At 48.0% G+C, this 23161-nt stretch overlaps 1 protein-coding gene across 2 annotated transcripts in view; it reads right to left on the minus strand.

Moving 5' to 3' along the window:
* nhsl1b (NHS-like 1b) overlaps positions 1 to 23161 on the minus strand; it is a 117354-nt gene that overhangs the window by 5033 nt on the left and 89160 nt on the right. For both annotated transcript variants that reach the window (XM_071917738.2, XM_078289971.1), the window contains exons 2-7: positions 18877 to 19029; positions 14221 to 14348; positions 10696 to 10900; positions 8892 to 9023; positions 3146 to 6595; positions 1199 to 1325 (exon numbers count right to left, since the gene is read on the minus strand). In XM_071917738.2, coding sequence (XP_071773839.2) covers positions 1199 to 1325; positions 3146 to 6595; positions 8892 to 9023; positions 10696 to 10900; positions 14221 to 14348; positions 18877 to 19029 — 4195 coding nt within the window. The remainder of the gene's footprint in view (positions 1 to 1198; positions 1326 to 3145; positions 6596 to 8891; positions 9024 to 10695; positions 10901 to 14220; positions 14349 to 18876; positions 19030 to 23161) is intronic.

Genomic DNA, 23161 nt, shown 5'->3' on the forward strand with positions numbered 1-23161 from the left:
TAATTAGCACTTCCCTCATTTCAAACATTACTCAATGTTCTTAACTGGAGAGGAGCAATCGAGGAGGAGAGCAGTGAGGTCTTTGTACACACAGGCAAACAGTCAAAACGCACATCCAGTGCGAGGCTTACGCGCACATGCACGCACAAGCGCTCACATTTAATTAAACGGCACAATAAATCGCACTGTGTGCACATGTGACACGCGCACACGCACCGTAAATACATCCGCAATCCGAAGCCAGGAGAAATAAAATCCCGTGAAATGAAATCCTGTGATGCTCAAGACAACTCCAACTGCTGCCGCACGTGACCATGAAAAACACACACACACTCACAAACCGGCGGGTTGCATGAGAAATTTATGTATGCGTGCTCCCTTGGAAGCACCGGAGCACGTATGTACATCATGTGAGAGACCGCAGAGCACAGGAAGAGTGTGTACGAGAGAGAGAGAGAGAGAGAGAGAGATAGAGAGAGAGAGAGCAGTAGTGCGTGCGACTCTCTCCTGCGGCCTCTAACCTAGATTAGGGCCAGGGGGTGTTGAGTAGCTTAATAATGAATGAAGCAACAGCCTTTTTTTTCTCCCGCTGAGAACGTGCTACGCTAATGTGGCTACACTAACACAGATGCTTCAACCTATCCGACTGCTGACTTAACGGACTCTCGCTGCCTCCGGAATGGGTGCCGGTATATGGGCCTTGACAGACGAGGAACAGAGAAAACCACTCTCTCCCGAGTGAGGAGACTCCAGAGACGAGCCGTGTGACGGATGCGTACGCTTGCAGATGGGACAGCGCTGGCTAAAGTTATGACTGAGAGGTGGAGGGCAGGAAGGGGGGAGGAGGGGATGGAGAGAAGAAGAGGAGGAGGAATCATGGGCTGAATGGTAAGGAGGGGAAGGAGCCGGGGGTTAAGGGTGATGTGTTGTGGTTTATGAGGGAGAGAGAGAGAGAATGAGATACTGACAGAGAAAGAGAGAGAGAGGGAGGCACAGCGAGGGGGAGGGAGAGAGAGAGAGAAAAAAACACAAACAAACAAGAGAGGAAAGGGAAAGGAAAAAAATAAACCGAGGACCGGCACACTGGAACAAATTATATCAGATCAGCAGAGGCACCGGGAACACAGCAGGTGAGGAGGGAAGGGAAGGGAAGGGAGGGGATAGAGGGAGGAGTGAAAAGAGAGAGAGAGAGGTGTACCTGTGAATGGCGGCGAAGAGGTCCTCGGTGGTGCGGGGCCGGGTGGGGGTCACCATGTTCCCCCGACGGGCCCCGTTGGCCGTGGGGGCCGGTGAAGAGTCAGCCGTGCTGGAGTCGAACACCTCACCTGAGACAGAGAGAGACACACACACACAAGTCAGATACACACACACGCTGGCAGGAGAGTAAACACACATACGCACACAGGCAGAGTTTCCTCGGCGGTCAGCGGAAGCACAACACACACACACACACACGTGCACACATGCATGCGCACACAGCGCTGCTCGTGTATCCACCGTCCCGTAGCATTAACCTGGGTGCCTATGAAATCTGAAGGTGGTGCCGGACTGTCTTCTTACATTCTCTTTCTGTCTCTGGATTTCCTCTCCTCTAGTTTAGCCTCTTCTCCTCCTCCTCCTCCTCCTCCTCCTCTCAACCTCCTCGCTCACGTCTGCACTTCGACTGCCTGAGCCGCTGCAGGCAGTCTCACTTTACGCTCTCCTCCTCCTCCTGCTCCCCCCCGCTTCATCCCCCCCTACCATCTCTTCTCCCCTCCCCTCTGATACGCTGAAGCCCCTCCTCCTCCCTCCTCCCCTCTCCCTCCATCCACTAAACACATCTCCCCTGGGACACTTGCCCCCTCCCTTACCTCAGAGAGAGAAGCAGGGATAGGGAGCGAGCGGGACACACACACCGAGGAGAGAGAGAGAGAGAGAGACAGAGAGACAGAAAGAGAGACAGAAAGAAGTAACAGCATAGGGCAGAGAGAGGGTGAGAGAATGACAGATAGAAAGGAAGAGGAAAGAGCAGAGACAAAATAGATATTTGGGAATCAGGATGGATGATGGGAGGGAGGAGAACAGACAGAGGTTGGGATGGGATGGGATAGGGGGGGTGAGGCCAGAGAAAAGGAGCAATGCGGGAAAAAAGAGGGGACAGCAGCCACAGGAGGCGTCTGCATAAAAAACCATTGCAAAATATAGAGGGATGAGCAGGAGAGAGGGAGTGAGAGAGGAGGAATTCAGGAGGCTGCGGCACTGGTGTCCCTCGATAAGCCTTCTTTCGGGGAGGGGGGGAGAGGAGGTGGCAGGTATAAACCAATGTCTGTCTCAATGACACTCAACAGACAGCTGGATGCAAGGCTCATACTTCACTAGCTCTGGAGGAAAACTATTTAATTGATCAAATGATTAGCGAGAAGAGCATGTTAAGTTAGGAAGAGTTAGGGCTTTGGCTTTCAAAAACAAAGCTCAGTAAAACCGTAAGATCAAGCAAAAGCACCACTGTGCAAGTGCTCATGCCTAGGAACACTTGCATTAAAATCTGATTTAATGCCCAGCAAATCTCACTGCAAAATGTTTGGCTTGGAAATACAGACACCAGGCTCTGGCATCCCCTCTTAAGAAATAATGGGAACCTTTTCATCACATTAGAAACAGCAATTTGTACTAAGCCTATAAACCCTCTTCGTCTCAACAGTGGGGGAAAAAAACTCCCTGCTCTATCTTCAGAGTTTTCAAACCTTTTATCTTCATAGTCAAAATTGCTTTTATATCTTAACACTGAGAGGCGATCAGATGCGGGTTGAGGGGGTGCTGGCCCCAATAACCGGCTTTTTGTCCACACCTAGGAGGGATTTACATAAGGGCTGAGGGAGGGCCCCATACCGTGCTAAAGCTTGTGGTTTTAAGCTTGGTTCCTTTGCTTTGGCAAGCACTGTGACCAATTCCACAGCTGCCTGGAGACTAAGCTAGCTCAGGCCGGCCACACTGCTAGCATCCGGCACCACCACTACTAACCATATAGGATTATGGTAATGAACTTGGTCCTTTACTGTATATAAGACTGAAACATTGTCGTTTAAAACTAGTGTTCTCTTTTTCTTCACAAGGTCCATACATTTGTACATTTGATGAAAGAAGCATAATAATATGTAAGACTCACCAATGTCCTCCTCCTTGGAGCTGACGGATCCAGTGGTGCTGCTAGTTCCATCTCCGTCGTCTTCCTCTTCCTCATGAGCCTCTCCATTGGTGTCTTGTTCGTGGCCGAGACTCGTCTCTTGGCTCGTGGAAGTAGAGATATGGGGCTCCTCCTGGGTTTCTGTGGATGGTTCACTGCTCTCTGTCAGAGGCTCAGAGCTCCCCGAAGTTTCCTCTTCCTCCTCTTCCTGTTGCTCAATTTCCCTCTCTCTCGTCTCTTCGTCTTTTTCTCTTTGCGGTGCATCCACTTGGTCTTCTGCGGAGGCAGGGCTGGTTGTCTCCTCGGGCTGAGAGGGCACCTGCTCTGCGATTGGTTGGGGGCTAAACGGTGGGACGAGGATGGAGAGTTTGGGTTTCTTGGACACTACTGGGGGCTTCTGTTTGACCGGAGAGCTCCGGGTGGTCTGTGAGGGCAAAGGTTTCCTCCCTTCCTCCTGCTCTTTTTCTTTTCCTTTGCCGTTTGAGAGAAGATGGTTCAGACCCTCGGATTTTCCATTAAGGATAGGGCTATCTGGTGTGTCATCTGTGCTACTGCAGTCTGCTGACAACTCTTCTAAGAGCTTTGACACAGGCAATGGTGAGGACTTGAGTGAATTTTCGTCCAGAGATGAGCAGTTTAACAGGGGAAACGCCGTAAAATGCTCCTGGGAGTTAGACTTCTCGAGGGTTTGGAGCTTTAGACCCCGAATGAGGTCCACCCCTGTTTCCTGAGCTTTGGTATGGTCCATGTCGCCATTGATCTGCTTCTCTGGCCGCTTGACTGAGCGGAGCTGAACACTCTGCAGGGCAAAGGGGGTGATCAGGGGCTTAGGTGACTTGGTAGGGCTGTTGACAATAGCTGGGCTCCCTTGTTTAGGAGCGTTCTTCACTGCCTTCAGAACAAATGGGGAGGCGGAAGGTGGGGCAAGGGCAGGGAGCGGGGGAGGTGGAGGTGGAGGTGGAGGGGGAGGGGGAGGGGGGGCCATGGAGGGGACTGGAGGAGGAGGTGGAGGAGGAGGACTGAAGCTCCCGTTGAAGGACGGGCTGGGATGGATTAACGTTTCAGGGGATGGAGGGGGAGGGAACTCTGGAGAGGTGGAGCAAACGGGTGGCGGGATCATAGGGTTGCCCTGTGGGGTGGTGGGTAACAGGGGAGCTGGGGGAGGAGAGGGAGAGCCTGGGCTGGAATTCGGTGGGAGAGGGGGAGGGAAAGGTGGAGGTGCGTTGAGAGGAGTCTGGGGAGCTGAGGAGGAGGAGAGGGGCAGGGGTGGAGGGGGTGGCGGAGGAGGCCCCAGGCTCTTAATTGAGTCAGAGGTGTTGGAGGACAGGGAGGTGGAAGAGGAGGAGATGGAGACAGAGGAGAGTAGGGAGGACTTCCTCTCAGGCACTTTGGGCTTGGGCCGGCTGCCCGAGGGAGACATGGACCTGACGAACGAGGGCACTGGGGTTCCGGCCGTGGGGGTGTTGGACTGGCTGGAGTAGCCACTGGACGGGGAGGTCAGTCTGTGCACCCTGTCTGGTGACGAGGTGGCTGTCTTGGGCTTTACCACCACCCCTCCCTCCTGGCCTGGAGCTACAGAGGCCTGGCTGTTGCTGGAGCTGTGAATCTCACCTCCGTTCTGTAGCTCGCCTGGGTGAGGCCCCGCTGACATGTTAGCTGTGGAATGAGCTGAGGGGGTCTGTGCCACCTGGTCTCCATGATTACGAGGGTAGTCTATGTAGTAGCCCCAGGAATCGGCATAGTCGGAGCGCAAGCTGCTGGTATCGCTGTGAGCAGGCGTCACCTGGCATAGCGAGTATACATTAGCCACACCGCTGCAGTTAGCATTAGCTGCTAGTGATGCTGCAGAGCTAGCAACACTGATGCTGCTCTGGCTGCGCGGCCGTAGCACCCAGGGGTCATCGTAGTCGCTGCAGGGGCTGTGGGAGGGTGATGACGGTGAGGCGCCCTTTCCTTTCCCTCCTCTCAGCCCCATCTGTAGGCTCTGCTGCAAGCTGGCAATTAGAGTCTCATTGAGCATGGCGCCGTTCGCCTCGCTAGCTCCGCTGATGGCGCTAACGCCTCCGAGGGGCTTCTTCCCGCCAGGCTTGCGTCGGAGGGAGTCTGTGCGTGCTGGGGGCAGCGGGGGCTTCTTGGCTTTGCGGAGGGAGATGCTGCGCGACAGAGAGCGGTCACTGTACAGGCTTTCATTATCCTCCTGGTTGGCTATCTCACGGCACTCGTACATGCTGTGTCTGGTGGCCCGTCCGGCTGCTGCCCCATGGCCCTGACCGCTGCCGTGGCTGCGTGAGCGCAGGCCAGAGTCCATGTGCATGGAGGTGTAGTATCCATCGTTGTCCTGGGAATAGATGGAGCTGGAGTCAGTAGTGGTCCTGGAGGACAGCTCCAGGCTGCTATACAGCTGGTTGATGGGGGTGGAGCAGCTGGAGGTCAGAGGGCGGCGTGGTGCCACCACATTCTCTGGTGTGTCGTAGATCCACTGCTCCTCTGGCAGACAGGATGGTGGAGTGGCCGCCAGGGTGCTGTGGCTATGCATGCTGCTGTGGCTGTGCACGCTGCCGTGGCTGTGCACGCTGCTGTCCGAGCGCCCTGATTCGCTAGGGGGTGCTGGGACGACCAGACCGCTATCTTTCAGTGTGTGAGTAGGGGTGGAAGTGGCAAGGGCTGGGCAGGTGGAACTGTGGGAGAAGGCTGTGGAGCTGGACGTTAGGGGGTCGGTGTTGGTGGAGGTGGCCAGACTGAGGGGTCGAGCGGTAGGGTAGGCTGAGGCTGGGGAGTGGGGGTGCTGGCTGGAGGTGTGGAGGGTAATGACTTCAGATGAGCTAGACAGGGTGGCATTGGGGATGAGCGAGGTGGAGTAGGCGGCATGTGGGGAGACCACACAAGCGGGGCCGCCACCCCAGTCACCTGCTTGTGTCCCCCTCACCTCCTGGGACTTGGGCCTGGGCAGGGTGCCTGTCCTGGGGGCATTTCTCAGGTGTACCACTGTATTGTCTACCTGGAGCTTGCTGATCTGCCTCTGGGGTGTAGTTTGGTCCTCTGACTTGATGGGGGTGCTGCTATAGATGGGATCAGCACTGAGGGACACCCTGGCGCCCTGTCGGGGCAGACTGTGGAAGCGGGAGGCGTCTCCGTTCAGATGAGGCGGCAGCACCAGGATCCCAGAGCCGTCGCTACTAGAGATGGATATACTTCCCGTCGAGGAGGAAGTAGAAATGCCGGCCATCTGGGCAGCGATTCCCTGTCCTCTCTGCGCCCGGATTCTCCTCATGGAAGGGGGTACAATCTTCACCTCCTCCGTCTGGCAGCCCGAGTCTCGGGTCTCGGAACGTCGGAGCGCTGAGTTGACACTCCCGACTCGGCCCAGGGTGGAGTACTGTCCTGGGATGAACATGGAATGCGGCCGGAGCTCTCCGCCGCGTCCTTTTGCAGCTGACAAAAAAATCAGAGGGACATAGAAGGAAGGGGTGAGCATGTGAGCGATCAAAATACCTCCTGTCTCCTCTTCTCGTTCCCCTACCCTTTTTTTCCCTCTGTCTAACTTCTTCAGACACAGTGCCTCCTGCTCTCTTCTGGCAGGGCTGTACGTCAGATAAGCTGTGGTTACTGGGAAGCTAATTAATTTGATTTGCCGTAACCCTGTCTCATGCGTTAATAACTTCTGGTCTTCTTCATTAAGGAGGAAGGGATAGAGAGAGAGAGAGAGACTCCCCACTATGCTTCCTCTCCTATTCTGGCTCTGTCTGATGGAAGAGCGAATAGTCCCCCGGGGTACGGGACAGGCAGCTGGTAAGGCATCGGGCAGCCGACAAGCACAAACATGCACGCACACACACACATAAATATGTCGACATGGCCATGCACGGTCAACAAACGCAAAAACATACATACAGATAGACGTACAGACAAGGAGACACACACTCAAATACAGACATACCACACAGACACACACACACACACACACACACACACAGAGAACATACCAGCTCGTCAACAAACAAATTGAAGAATGGGTAGTTACACAAGAAAGGATGTCTAGTGTGTCTCCCATCTGTGGTGGCTCTCCTGTTGATGCTTGTATTCCAAAACACACACTCTTTCCTCCTTCCTTCTCTTTCTCCCTCTCTCTAGCTCTCTCTAAAGCACACACACTCTCTTCCTCCTTTGCTAAAAGCTAGAGTGACAGCTTGGCTGCTGCTGCTGGTGCAATAGATTAAGCTGCAGGTCTACTTCACAGGCAGCTCTAGTGCAATGAGAGAGAGGGATGGAGCGCTGGGACAATTACCCCGGCCCAGTAATCATGACATTCAAAGGCTGCCGTCAGCTGGGCACTAACCAGACATTAAAGCTCTTTTCCTATCAGCTTTGCTGATCTTAACCCACCGAGAAATGACATTCTCTTTAAACGCTGCAGTTCCCCTCCAGCTCAGAGACGTGTAAATAAACATCAGCCATGCGGTGCCGTCAGCATAGGACAACGTCAGCTTAGTGGGCTTAGTGCTAGCTTAACACCCGCCTCAGCTGAGTAACTACGGGTATGGGACCTCTGAACCTTCCTATTTGTTATTTAGACCCCATCTGTTCAGGGGGGTTCGGGGTCACAGGGTTTCACAGGTTTTGTACATAGAGAGAAACAGAGAGAGGGCATGGGTTATCAAAACAACAGCTGACAATAACAATCCAGGGTGTGACAGGGGAAACTTTCACGCACCCTGGTGTATCTCCAAACCCCTGATGGAGAATTGGTCCGCAGAGAGGTCAAGAGTGGTTTTACCGAATAATATCAAAGCAGAGGGCTGATGGTCGTGATTTGTGTTTTGCTTTGTTTGGAGAGCTAAACAGTCCTGTCCTTGTGACCCCACAACTTGACACCCATCAGTGCATTTGTGCACATACATACATACACACTCACTCACACACCCACACATGGACACAAAACAAGATAGCAAGCCCACACAAACACTCATTAAAACATTACACAATAGTACAGATATGGCTTGGCCTGCAAATTACTAGGATACTAGCAAAATACTAGCATTAGGAGTTATGGATTGGTAAGTAGGATGTGGGACACACATGTGGCATGTTAAGATTATCAATGTGGCCCCAGGATTAACACACACACACACACACACACACCATACACACACACACACATACACATACACACAACTGAGAAATAGGGATGCAGAACCTTGAACCCAAAGGATTATGGGAAAATAAGCTGCATATAGCTTCTCATAAGTAGCATGATTTTCCAATGAGCAAAATCTAAAAGTAGGCTCTATTATGAAGTTTCTAGAAAAGTGGAAAGGACAAAATGAGAACCACAGAGCTACTCCTAAATGAGATGAAAAGGATCTCAAATGACTCCTCACTGAGGCTGAAGCTAAATGGGATAGGAGAGCAAATGAGGACACTGAATGAGGAAAGAAAGACCAAAGAACTACAGGGCCCTGATCAACACTGTGGACTTGCATATGTCAGTGTCTCCCTTCTTTCAGCTTTCCTGAGCTAGTCCAATATGAACGGCTCAAAACAACACTGGTGGTAAGTTAATTCTCCACCAGTTAGCTCTCCAATCCTCTCAGCTCATGTTTGATAAGATGGTAAAATTCTATGGAGAGGAAGGAAGGAAAGAAGGAAGGCAGGAAGGATGCTTGTCCAGAGTGTTGGTACAGGTCTATGGACAGTAGAGGGCAACATAGAGCCCCATAGTGATCCATACCTAGCTCCAGGTTGAAGTTGTCAGGCAGCCCTGATATAGTCTTTCTGCGTTTGACCTTCTTGGGCCGGCGGGACACGGTGTCAGTGTTAATGAGGGAGCGCCGGATGCTCGCCTGGCGGTCAAACACTGCCCCTGGTGGCCGGGAGGGCGAGAGCAAGGCAGGCGGACACACACAGGCAAACAATACAGCAGCCGGTTAGTGGGAGGAACAAACTCAAAAACATGCCAAAAGTGTTTTTTTTTTTTTTTTTATGAAAACATGCAATGTCAACAGGGCAGGAAACTAACTTTGTCAACCACCAGCCACTTTCACTATTCTACCAGCTAATTATCATTTTTAGAATAGAACCTCTAAACATTGGCAGTGGCTCCAACAAAGAGGCTGACTAACCAGCCACAGTCGAATATTTGGCAACCGGTTGGCGACGGCTGGTGTTAATTTCCCATCCTGAATGTGAGTGATTGAGGTGCGAACACACATATTATATGGATCTAGAGTACATGCACACACATGCATAGGAAAGATATCAGTTGAAGCATGCACACTCACTAACACACACTCTTTCCCTCATCTCCCTTTTCCTTCTCGCTCTCTGTCCAATTCCCTGAAGATAGTGTGATCTCTCTCTCACTAGGAACTGCTCTTTCTGCTATCTGGCCAGCTGGTGACAGCCTCCAGGCGTTAGGGAAATGGGAACTGGTATGAGGGCAGATAGTGTCTATCACATTGCCTCTCAGCCTGACAGAGAAGTCCCTGATCTCTCTCTCTCTCTCTTTCTCTCCCTCCCTCTCTCTCAGTAATGTAAAGTGACAGGAGATGAAGTTGAACAGTGATTCACGTGGCGTGGGAACACATTAACCACTCATTAGTGTCCAAAGGACGGCGAGCTTGCAGTGATAATGGCCTTGACGCCGACACACTATTCAGGTGTTTATACTGGAGTCAAAGTGAGCTTTTTGAAATGCGTTTGTCTAGCACTGCTGTTCATCTCATTCCCAAATAAGAGAAGATGTGCACTGGTAGATGCGATGTGAGTGTATGTGTCTCACTGATGGAATCAGCAGACAAGCTCAAATGTATTAAATTTAAAACAGCAGAATGAGGTGTGTGTATATATTTGTGTGTGTGTGTGTACCAGTGGGTTTCCAAAGTGACTCATGAGTGGCGGATAGAGCTGAAATACGTGCTAGCAAGGGAATTGCACCAACGCGGCGTGTGCGCGGCTGCGTATGCGTGTTCATCTGTCAAACGCCCTGTGGTTTGACATACAGTCACTGAAAAGCCTTGACCTTTGGCTACGCTGTGGAACAATTTGCACACACGCTCGCTCGCACATCCACACACACACACACACACACAAAGGAAGGTGAAGGTCAGCTACCAAGAGGTTTGATGGAAGGGGAGAAAATACAGCGAGGTAAAGGAGAAGAGGCAGACGTACTCGACTGACAGATACAGTTTTGTTCACTGTGGATGTCTGGATACAGTAATTGACTGGTTGTGTATCCAGTCAACCACAGACGGTTGGTTAACACAGAAACAAAATAAGATGTGATTGGGGGTGAGAGGTTAATAGTGCGGCGTAGACACTAGGGGTGGATGAGGCCAGATTTGCCTCAAAGTAGGATGATCCTACTAAGTCGCTATGTATGGAACTAGGAGACTAGGACGTAACGAATGGGATATTTGCTTTTATGCACTATTCACTACCAACACTGATGGGATTGGTCGCTAGTGGTCGAGAGATGCATTTGGACAAAATGATCAAAGGATGAGTGTGGTTGCCGGGGGGGCGTGGCCTACCTGTGACGTTGATGGGGACGATGTCGGTGGGCACGGCCTGGGCCGCCTGCCTCATCCTCTCCTCCGGGGTGGGGAGGGGCGCGACCTTGGCCCTGGCCCACACCACCTGTCTGTCAGCCTCCAGCTCCTCCCCTTCCCCGCCCTGGGGGGTTTGAGGTCTCATGGAGAGCTGGGACTTGTCGTCCTCCACTGATGAAGCCATGGACTGGAGGAGAGAGGGAAGAGAGGTTAGAGAGATGAAAGGGGAGACAGGAGAGGAGAGAAACGGGGGAAAGAGAGAGAGAAGGATGTGGAGAGAGAGAGAGGGGAGAAGAGAAAGAAGGGAGGGAACAGACAGGGCAGAGGAGAGACAGACATGAATGAGATGAGAGAAGGGAGAGAGGAAGGCATAGAGGAGAGAAGAGAGAGAGACGGGGAAAGAGAGTGAGGGTGTAAGAGATGAAACAGCATGTGGGGTAATGAAAAGTAATAGAAAACACATTTAGTCATGTTGAGACGGAGCAGAGAAATGATGAGTAAAGAAAAATGTCAAGATTAAAACAGAGAAAATGAGAGTTGAGAATGGTGAGCTTTACACAGAATTGAATAAAACTTTGTGTGTCTGTGTGTGTGTGTGTGTGTGTGTGTGTGTGTGTATCTTGCATCTGTTTAAACTCACTAACCTTCTCTAACACTTGGTTCACACATAAGCACACACACAAACACAGTTTAGTTTATTACATTGCTGTGACCTTTAGAAGCCGGGGGTGCTGTAAACATGTTTCACGATCAATCAAACCCAAATGGACACACACACACACACACACACACTTACACACAAACAAACATCAGAGCAAACTGACAGAAAGGTTGGGAGATGGCAGGATAAACGAGAGAGAGAGCAATCAGACAGAGACAGAACCACTCATGCATTAAACTGTGTTCACGCACTAAGAGTTCTCAATCCTGGCGTATATTTCACTGCAGAGCCAGGAGAGCAGCAATAGCCAAACTTCTCTCTGCTCTACCTCGGCTTTAAACAGCAAACAGCCTCAGTCTACTGACTACATGTGTTTGACTATAGTTTAACACCGAAATCTCCAAAATCCATTCTAATTTTCAAATTGCCTTTAAGTATAATATTTTTGTTTGTCGACTTCCAACACCAAAAGACAAAATGATTGATGGAAAAATTGAACTAACTGTACATCAGTTAATATCACGGAGCAATTTTTCAAGGACTTGTCTAACAGTTGGGATTAAATCACAGTTTTCCATGTTACAGGCCAGAATGCACGTGAAGCAGTTTCTGCATTGAAAAAGAAGCAAAGAGGAAGGAAATACATACTGCAAACGTTTCCGCATTCAAGCAATTGTCAATATCCATTTGAGTCTTTGATATGAGTTCTGCACTGGCAGTACGCACCAATTTGAATCCAGAGCACGGTGAGCGCTAATCAACTTCAATTATCCAGATAACAGATCCATTCCAGGAGAGAAATCATTTGTCCTCCTTTTCATTGCATCGCCCCAAACCTGCCTGAGCGCTTGAAACAACTTGAGGAGAAAGGAAAAAAAGGCTCTGGAGGGAAATCTTTGGTGCGACTATGTTCTTCAGAGGTTCCAAAATATGCTGGCACAAAGTTATGAAATTTTCCAGAATCTCCCAAACGTTACACTGAGAAGAGAGTCATTCCCTATTTCCAACAACCTCACTGCTCATCCTGACATTCCCAGACATCAGAATGACTAAGAAACAACAATTCTTTCTGGCTATTGGTACATTCATCCAGATCATGGATAGGGTGGGTGGATAGATGGGTGGGTGGGTGGGTGGATAGATGGGTGGGTGGGTGGGAGTAGGCAACAGCAACATGAGGGATAGAAGAAAGAAAGGAATAACAGTAGGAGACAAGGGAGGGTGGAGGGAAAGATCCCCAGCAATAGAGAGCGGAGTTTGGTGGCAAACATGGCTTGCTGTTTACCACCATTGTGGCTCAAACAGGAGCCCAGTTTCTCCTTTTGAAGCTGCTGTCAGCCAAAGTTAGGCTCACTGTCCTCGGGACAACAGGAAGCGATGGGGAAGAGAGGGGAAGGGAAAATAACAATAGATAGAAGAGGGGAGATAGGAGGTAGGGAGGGTGAGGGTGTGGAAAGTGGATAGAGAGAGATGGGGGGTAGACAGTTTAGAAAGCGAAAGGCAACAGCATGTTATGAAGGTCAAGGGTCGAGGCAGGCATGGAACGAGCCGCTGGCATCAGGGGGCTCAGGGGGACAATGGAGACCCTCAACTGACAGTGAAAGACCCCCTTCATAAAGAAAGACCACCCCTGACCCGTTCTGGACCCCCTCTTATCACGTGTGTGTGCGTGTGTGTGTCGCACAGAGGGACATGGATAAAAACCAATAAACTAGGAGTGAGGACAGGAATGGAGAGGAGATAACAAGAAAGGAGGAGAAGAGACAGGAGGAGAGGAAGAGAGCAATGTTGAGAAGAGGAGAGGAAAGGAGAGAGGAGACGAGAAGGAGAGAGGAAGAGGAGAGGATGCATATTGGCTGTCAAACCATTTACACTCCACTTCACACTGTCTGGTCTGCCAGACAAAAGAGCAATAAATAACCATTTATGTCTCCATGTTTCTTTTTCTTCCCCTCTCCCTCTCTCTTTTCCCCATCTCTGCTTCTCTCTCTCCATTTATCACTCCTATGCTATCACTGTGACATTAGACAAACAACAGCCCCACCAAGTGTAGGGGAAAAACAACAAGGCTCAGTAAAGTGTTTATTCCCTACTAGCTCTGCCTGGCAAATGGTCTATCTGTCTGACAGGCCAGAGAGAGAGAGACGGAGCAGGGCTTCTACTCATATTGCAATTCAAAACTCAACCCCACTTTTTCTCAACTCAATTCAGATATTTTGGCCGGTGCTCAATATGATGAAAGCTGATAGTCATGAGGAGGTATGATTGTTAACTAGTTTGGTGGTTTTCAACATGCCATCAAGGCCCAAAAGTCTGCAGGTTTTCATTCCAACCACAGCAAATGATTTCACGGATTTAACAGACCTTCAACCAGAGAGGAACTAATAAACTAGGATAGGACTACTAATAAACTAGTCTTTGGTTCGAATGAAAACCTGCATACTCTTTGAGAACCATTGAACTAGACCATAGCTGACCTACAGCTAAGAAATTCACAGACTTTTCAAGCCCTAGAAATTATCAGATACATTTCTAGGAGAGAGACAGACAGAGAGACAGGCAGGGAGACATGGACAAAGCTGGGAAGTAGCTGATGTAAAGAAAAGAGAGATGGAGGCTTGGGTGAACAATGCATTTGCACTTCCAACCACTGGAGGGCAGACTGATACTGGTTTAATCAGTGGACTTGAATTGCCATGGTGCCGAATCAGCACTAGCCTGCAAGCACAGGTGTTGCAGTATCTGTCAGCCACTGTAAGTCAGCTAAATGGCTAAAATCGAAGTGTATGTATATATGCATTTGTGCATGAGTGTGTATGCATCTTGTGTTTATATGCGTAGGGTACCTTCTTGTCATTTTCGTCTTCGTCATCGTCCTGCAGGCTGCTGGTGGATTGTGCGGGGTCGGAGAAGATGGGGCCCTGGGAGTAGTACTGGGAGCTCCGGAAACCATCTTTCCTCAGCTTGTCACACTCTGGAGGACAGACAGACAACCAGACTGTTACAGACTGACAGGAGATTTTGATAGTTATTATCCTTGTCTTAAACAGGAGTTTCCAAAGTTTTGCATGTTAAGGACAGCCAAAAAGATACGCATTAGAACCACAAATCTCCATTTCTCCATTTCTTTAAGTATAATATAGAATTGTTTAACTGTTTTTACAGTAGGGAGAGGGAAACCTACAATCAAAACAGTCACCCTTATATGATCTCTCATTGGGCGAACTGAAATAAAGTGAAATGTGTCACAAACACTCATTTTAACATTGTCTGACTATTTACACACTATACAAACACACACCATGCTGACCTCAAGCAATGTGTATTACTCACACTGTGTATTACACACACAGCCGGCGACAAAAGAAGGTAGTGGTGAGTGGAAAATTGATAGGACACACATACACACACACGTATACAAACACCCTGGGGACTGTATTATCCAGAGGAGCTGTGCAATACTGCTCAACGGTGGTGTGTGCGTGTGTGTGTGTGTATGTGTGAGTACGTGCATATACTGTATGTGGCACATGACTGCAGTCCCTGTCAGTCCCTGCCAAGCACTGCTCACACTTCCTCTCGTCACCACCTGCTGTGATGGGGTGTGTGTATGTGATTACATGTGTATGCCAATGTGTGTTAAAAACAGACTTTATAAGTGAGTTAGTGTGTGTTTGTGTGTGTGTGTAACAAGAGAGGGGGGTATCAGTTCCAGTCTGTCACACACAGATGGCAGAACCGTCCCTCTCTCCCTCTCCTCCATCCCCCTCTCTCTCTCAGTGGACATTTTCCACATCATCTCTCTCTCCCTCTCTGCCAACAGCTACCAGGGAATCCTTTGTCTGGTCTCTTAATAGCTAACTACATGTCAACTACTACTACTACTACTTCCTCCACCGGAGGTAAAACAGACACTAGAGTTTCGTGTGCTTCACTGATTTTACATCCTTACTGGATAAGAAATCTAACAAGCTGTGTGAGCGAAAAGCTGCTTTCTGTCATATATATTTCTATTTAAATAAAGCAGAGACTTAAATATAAAAAAAATAAAACCTCAGAGTGTCTATATATGTTACACATCCCTCCCTGCTATGTCAGTAGCCTATCAATTGATAGGCACTCCTGTTTCTTTTTATGTGCCGTAGTCCATACAAATGTAAAAACCCCCCTCACCAATCTTTTCTCTTTCATCCCTGGCATTTATTCCATGCGTGTCACTAACGCACAATCAAAATCCTTTGTGGTGTATTATGGATGTGTGCCACATGTGTATCACTGTGCACGTCAAAGGCGGTGCAATCACTTTCATGTCCCATCTATCTCCATAGCTAATTACAGCCCGTCTCTATGGAGAGACACGCTGGTGCATGTACAATACTGTCAGCTAATGGGGCCTAATGGGGCTGGCACAGGTAGCTACTGTAACAACAAGATGGCGTGCTAGCGGTGTGGAAGAGGGGCTTTAGAAAGCACTTGAGATGATGATAATGAGGATGATGACGGGGAGCAGAGCTGTTGAGATGATTGGTGTTGAGTGATTGGGGATGGTTGATAAAATAAATAAGCTTAGTGGTGCTTGTTGCTAGGCAGGACTGCAAGGAAGAGAGGAGCAGGCTAGATGAGACAAGATGAGCATGCTGTGCACAGAAATAATATAATGATATCAAGTGGGTGTGTGCATATGTGTTTTATAGTAGTGTGTGTGTGTCAGACTGACCTGGGTCAATCAGTATTCGACCCAAGTCTTAGCTTTGGTCTTTACCTTCATTGAGCACCAGATAGGCACTTAAGTGTCAGGTAAGTTGTCAATCACAGCAAAGTATACTGACTTGAATTTAAAATACTTTCCTGTGAATATCTAATCATTCTGGCAGTGTATTGTCATGTTGAAAACCCACCTATTTTGAACCTACATAGACTGGAATAAACCATAAAAGGTATTTGCAAATACTATTGTTGTGTATGTCTGTGTGTGTGTGTGTGTGTGTGTGTGTGTGTGTGTGTGTGTGTGTGTGTGTCTACCACTATGCAGTGACCCTAGTTATCAGTGAGTGACATCATTGACTAAACTGATGCACAACTTTCAGGATATTATTGATAATCACACCACTGTTACGCAACTCGGCTCATGTATTTCGACCTGTCGGCATGTTTTCTGGAACTCGTGAGTTGCCTGCCACCACCTCACCACTAAGGACACGCTGAAACCCAGCCTGTGTGTATAGTGTGTGTGTGTGTGTGTGTGTGTGTGTGTGTGTGTGTGTGTGTGTGTGTGTGTGTGCGCGCGTCTGTGCACACATCACCATCTGATTGGTTATTGATTGTTGTGGCTTGCAGGGCAGATAGCGAACTTGCTCTAAGTTGTGTGCTCATGCCGGTTACATGTGCATGGGAGTTGGGGCTGAGTCTGGTTTAAACTCCTGATATTACCTCTGCATTATAAGCTGTTACATAAAATACCTTGTGAAAACACAGTTGCCTTTTTTATATATGCAAGGTTAATCTTTACAAGGACAGGTATAACCATACGTTTGGAACTGCCTGTTGTGTTTTATCACAGTTTTTGGAGGGAATGTTAGGTAACGTAGCTTTTTACTGTCTGAGACAAACCTAAATCTATTCCCAAAAGTCTAGACTGTAGCTAATTCTGTAACCTCCACTCTCAGCTTCCTGGGAACAGACAAGGAGTGGAAGAACTAAAGCACACACCGTGACTAAACTGAGACACAGCGCTGTCACTGGACACCTGTTGCTGTGCTGGGGGGCTTTCATTAGGACCCCTGGGGCTGGGAGGTGATGACAGGATGTGGGCGACCTGAATAAAGCCCACCTCCCAGGTGGTGTGTGTGTGTGTGTGTGTGGGTAGGTGGGTGTGTACCTGGCCACATCAATATTGCAGGACGTAACACCAGGGGGTTTGTGTCTTATATTTTGTTGACAGTAGTAGTAGTAGCAACAGCACAGTAACTGAACAATGGGACATGCAAACAAAGACCTAAAGTTTGTGTGTTTGTGTGTGTGTCATTATCTTAAAGGAGGTGACTCAATAACACACCGTAAGCATTGGGTTACATCCTCCATTGCCCCTCCCCTTCCCCATTTATCTCTCTCTCCTTCTCCCTTTATCTCCCTCTCTTTATCTGCTGGCACACAAGGCCAGCTAGCATGTAAACAACAGGCCTTCACCGTGAATTACCCACCCACCCACACACACACACACACACACACACACACACACATACAAACACCCACATACACACATGCACACCTCTCCAATGCTATTTCTCACACCTGACTCTCAAGCCTTTATCTCTGGGAACTGGACAGAAACCATGCCTTTACAGGAACTCCCAGTGAAACAGGTGCCAGTATTTCCTGGTATTCCGCCTTCCCATCCTGGGAACGTTGACTCCCTGTGTTTGTTTGACAACAAGCCCATGTCCCTCCCTCACTAAACGTGCCGGACAAACAGGAGGAAGGATCTCACACGGGTGTGTTGTGCGGCTAAACACACACACACTGCAGGCTTGAACATTTTTACAGCATTGACAGACGAATGTGAACCTTCACCTTTTTGTTAATCAGACTGCATGACCTTGCCATGACTAATTTGATGACATCTAGCAACATTCCCATGACCAAGATTTGTCAGTGTCTGCATTTTTGTTGAATAGCTGATTTGAGGGCCAAGAATTTAGTTGTTATTAGAGTAAAGCAACACACCAATATACCAACAGCCAAGCTTGATGTTTAACTCTTGACTAGTTAACAAAAAGATGATGATCAAATTTCCATTTACATCATTTTCATATTCAAATCTTTTTGGAAAACACAAGCCTAGAAAACACTACTTTTGAATTCCATTACTTTTCCAGGTTTTTCATGACTGTAGGAATCCTGAACATAGAATCATGGAGTGCTGAAACTATGGGCAAGTACGAATGCACAATGACATGAGGACGAGTGCAGGAAAATATAGGCTATGTGTGTACATACATTATTGATCTGTGCTCCCTGAGCATATATGAGTTACCAAATCACATATTTCTCCTCCTATATACATTCTCTCTCAAAAGAATCATAGCAGGGTGGGAAATTATCACCACCAGCTAAAACACAATTAAATTTATTACGGCTGATAAGTTGCTGCTCTACCTGTTACTTTGGCATGTAACCAACTACTATTTTAACGTTGTTCAACAAATCATATTTGGCTTGTAAAATTCTGTGGCCATAAATTGATGTCTAAGGAAGGTAAGTTTCCTGCCCTGAGTTATAGCCATGATTTTTCCATGTTTAACATGTTTCTGATGGCATATTTCCCCTGTGTCATTAAAGGTTAGTACACTGAATTTCCACTTTACTGGACAGTGATGGATCTGAACCCGTAAGTATATGGCATGCATCTTATCCCGCTGACCCCCAAAGGACGCCCCCCGAACCCTGATTTTGCCTGTGGTCATGCTGCATCATGTCCCAGCTTCCTTTTGAACGGTCCTTACCTCGCAGGGCGGTCTTGAGGTTGACTTTGGCCTGGCGGTGGAGGTCTTCTACGCAGGGCGGCCTGCTGCCTGGTAGGAAGACGTTTTCCTGCTGGTGCCACGGGGCTGTGTAGTGCACCGTCCACTTGCTCTCCTCATCCAGGTTAGACACCGCTGCAGAGAGACAAAGATCAGGTTAGGAATTATGTTTGACCCTTGTATATTTCCCCAGGCTTCCTTTACTGCATCACAGAGCCTCTTAAGAACAGCATGATTTGCTAGAATCAGTGTGCAGGAAAATGCTTTAATTTCCACAAACTCTTGTAAAAAGGTATTGTTTGATATTGGTGTCAAACTCCAAATGATACCCAGGCGTAGTTGAAATACATCATCACGGTTAGCTAAGTGCTACCGTAGGTACCAATTCTAAGATCGACCCTTCGATTAAATAAACAATAAATAGTGGATTGGAAATCTTCCTCTGAAAGTATTCTTGGCACGCTGAAAAGGTGTTTTTATTTGGTGGGAAAGAGGAAGGGGGGAGGAGAGAGAGGTGCTTTGTACCAAGGTGTCAGTGTCCACACCGACAACCTGACACTTATCTGAGACGTCACACAGAAGGCCACACACCTCCGAGGGGGAAGGAAAAGGAAAAAGGGGTGGAGACAACTTAGTGGAGGGAAAAGCTGACCAACCAATATCCAACTCAACAAACTGAAACGGGCTACTCCACATTCACACAAGCAAGCTAACTTGTCTAATACATAAAACCACATGAAAACAATGTTATCAAGCAAGCCATCTGTTGCTCCAGTTTGTCACTCTACAAATTGTCCAAACAACACCCGTTCACTGGGTTTAACTTCTCGCAAGATCTCAGTACCATCTGAGGTCATGTAAACACACACAACTGGTCAACTGCCGTGAAAACAAAACCATTTCTACCTCGTTCTTAAGGTCTTGTTTCTTTTCCAAGCACTTCTCTCTAACATGATCTAAATATTGTCACCACTGCACTCCTTACTATTGGTTGCTTGTAATGTTGGTGATCCAGGAACTGAAGCTTCTTCTCCGGTTGCAATCATAAGTTACTAAAAGTGTCAGCTAAATGCCAAGTGTTAATGTAAATGAAATACACACACACTTCCAAAAAAATTAGGCTTACCAAGAGAGCGTATCCAAGCCAAAGTAGGCGATCGTGGATGAAGGACTATCTCCATTAAAACAGCTACACATTAGTCAAGTCCGCTATCTTTGTGTCCCTGTCCTAACCAACACAACTGCTCCATCTGACCAGGACAGCGGAAGCAGGCTGGAGGAAGCAAGGAGGAAGGGGGCGGGTTGAGGAAGGGGCTGGGAGTGTGTGTATGTGTGGGGTGTTTGTGTGTGAGTGCTCTCTCACAGGTGCAAATGGGCCATGCGTAGGAGCGTGTGTATGTGTGTGTGTCGGGGGAGGACCGAGGGCCTCTGTGCGGTGGGTTAGGGTGGGGGGCCTACAAGTGCCTCCAAGTGCAAATGAGACATCAAGAGAAAGTGTGAGACGGTGTGTAAGTGCTTTGACATACAGGTAACAACTGACAGATCTTACCACTGACTATTTAAAGATTTAATTTGTGACAATACAAAGGCTAGTTTGTGTGTGTCTATCCTCAAAACCCAAACTGAAAAAACAAAGACGAAGGCCAGTGAAGTAGAAGTTGGTGTATTAAATAAATTTACACAGGTGAAGGAGGACACACTGAAGTACTGTCCACCTCTAACGGTGCCTAGCCTCTAACCGTGTCTCACCTCTAACGTCTGTCTCTGGAGCTCCAGTGAATGAAGCTGAGGTCTTGGGGAATGGACGGCCGTTAACTGCCTCTCCAGGAGAAGAGAGGAGCCTTTGTGTTCATTCATGTCCTCTCTCTCGTCTCCTACCGTTTACTAAACACTATTACAGTTAATTATTCGTTCACCTTTCTCTCCTCCTCTACTTCTCTTGCTACCTACAAACTTAAAGGCCAGTTATGTTAGAGTACAAATACCACAAACGGACAGCAGACCTGGATCCAACAGTATTTGGCAATAATTTATAGTGCTTGTTTTAACCCACTCAGAGGACCATATGGGAGAGGTTTAAATTGCCACATAGGACGGTACAACGAATGACAATCACAGGAAAGTATTTTAACAGCAATTTAGTATACGTTTCTGTGACTGACCACTTACAATCTGAATTGTTTTAACGTTTTAAATCCCACCCAACTGGTACTCCAAGCAGATTAAAACAAGTGCACAGAATTATTTGCAAATACTGTTTGACTCTGGTCTGACCAAGACACACACCACATGGCTGGAGAGGTCAGAGCCATTGGAAAGTGAACAACACCCGTTGCTGCTACATGCTGGATAGTGTGTGTGTATGTAGACATAGTATCATTGTGCTTGCAAAACCATCTCATTAAACGTGCTGAGTTGGAGCGTGCCCATGCCGATCAAAATAATTGATCAAATACATCACGAGGCACAACTCCCCTGACCACAAGGAGAGGGCATGGGACACACATGCACGCGCATACCACGAAACACACTTTCCATGAACACAGTTCAATTGCAGTGGCAGTGTTAAATCTGAAGGTTAGACAAGAAGGCTTGTAGCTGGTTCAAATCTGGACCAGGGGGGAATGAATAACACTCTCCCCTCTCTGAGTAACTGCCACAAAATGCCCTTGAGCAAGGCAATGAAACCCCAACTGCTGCTGTAGAGCTGCTCAGCAGCCTTCAGTGATAGATTATGGTTGTCCTGGGCAGCTCCCAGATGTGTGTGAATGTGTGTAACCATCACTCCTCTTGCAACTACTCTCTGAGGCCATTGCTGTGTGTGAGACTGTATTCTTAGTCAGCGTGTCTGGCTTAATAAGGGTTAAAAATACTCTACCTACCCCTACCTCTATAAAACCCAATTTTTTATTTTTATCTCATACACACATTGAGCACAGGTACCCTCTCCCCCACCCTCCTCTCAGACTATGGGGTTGAAAAGGCCCCAGTCAAAGGCAGACCAAGGACATGGGGACTATGGACACAAAGCCTGCATTGTCCCCCAGCATCAGTCTCCACATCAGGCCTTTCACTACCACAATACCCCCTAGCCCCTCAGCGCGCGCGCGCACACGCACACGCACAGACACACACACACACAAACACACACACACACACACACACACACACACAATGTCCACATGGGACTATGGCGCGAAAGTCTTTCAGAAGTCTACTAATCCCTCCATCCATTGCCTATCCCAGCTCTTCTTACGCCCATCAGCAAACACAGACAGAAAGCAAACAGGCTACTGAAAACTCTGAAAGACACAAACGGGGTACATGGTGCATCAATACTCAAATGCAAAGGCTACGTATAGCCTGGACAAAAAACATCTGCATGCACACACACACTTTCCCTCTCTGTCACACACACACACACACTCGCCACAAGGGGATGCGCTTATGATCAATAAAATTGACCGATTTATATTGACAATATCTACATTAATCCTGAACTGGGCCCCTGTTCGCCCACCAGCCAGCCACATATTGACCTGCAACTATCTGTGTTTCATAACGGTCACCATAGGCTAGGCTTGAGCCCAGTTCAACTTGTGAGACAAGTATAAGATAAGATAAGATAAGATAAGATAAGATAAGATAAGATATCACTTTATTAATCCCCTTGGGGAAATTCAGGAACATTTAAGTATGAACATATATTCATAAATATAAAAAAAAAAAATACAGCCCTCCACAAAGAAAATGTTGGCTCTCAAAAGTGTTCCAAAGAGTGTAAAATCATCTGTTTATTTATGTTATTTTGAGAAAAATGCCCCTTGATCATGTAAAACCTAAGAAGCTATTTTCCATTTTAAATAGTAGAATAGGATGTCCTAATGTCCAATAGGATTATATTTTAGCCCTTGACCCATATTAATTTTTGGTCCTTGTCCTTCTATAACCAAAAAGTTTGGGCACCCCTGATTTAATCTATCAAAAATCTTGGTGACATGGACCCAAAGGGACACACATGGTTACTTCTTCTTCTTCACTGTAGAGGCCCCATGGGTGTGAGGCGTGCTCAGCATGCAGTCAGGAGCCTCCTGCTAAACAATAGTAGTGGATTGCAGTGCAGGGCCAAGGTGCTTAGCTAAGGAGCAAGGTGCAGGCATGTGCAATATGTGAGAAGTGCAAAAATGCTGAGCTAATGATTAACACTCACACCTCAACCCTGACTGCAACACACACACCCACACACACACACTTACTAACACACAGA

Source organism: Centroberyx gerrardi, chromosome 18 (assembly GCF_048128805.1).
Source record: "Centroberyx gerrardi isolate f3 chromosome 18, fCenGer3.hap1.cur.20231027, whole genome shotgun sequence".
In the NCBI taxonomy this organism is placed as follows: domain Eukaryota; kingdom Metazoa; phylum Chordata; class Actinopteri; order Beryciformes; family Berycidae; genus Centroberyx; species Centroberyx gerrardi.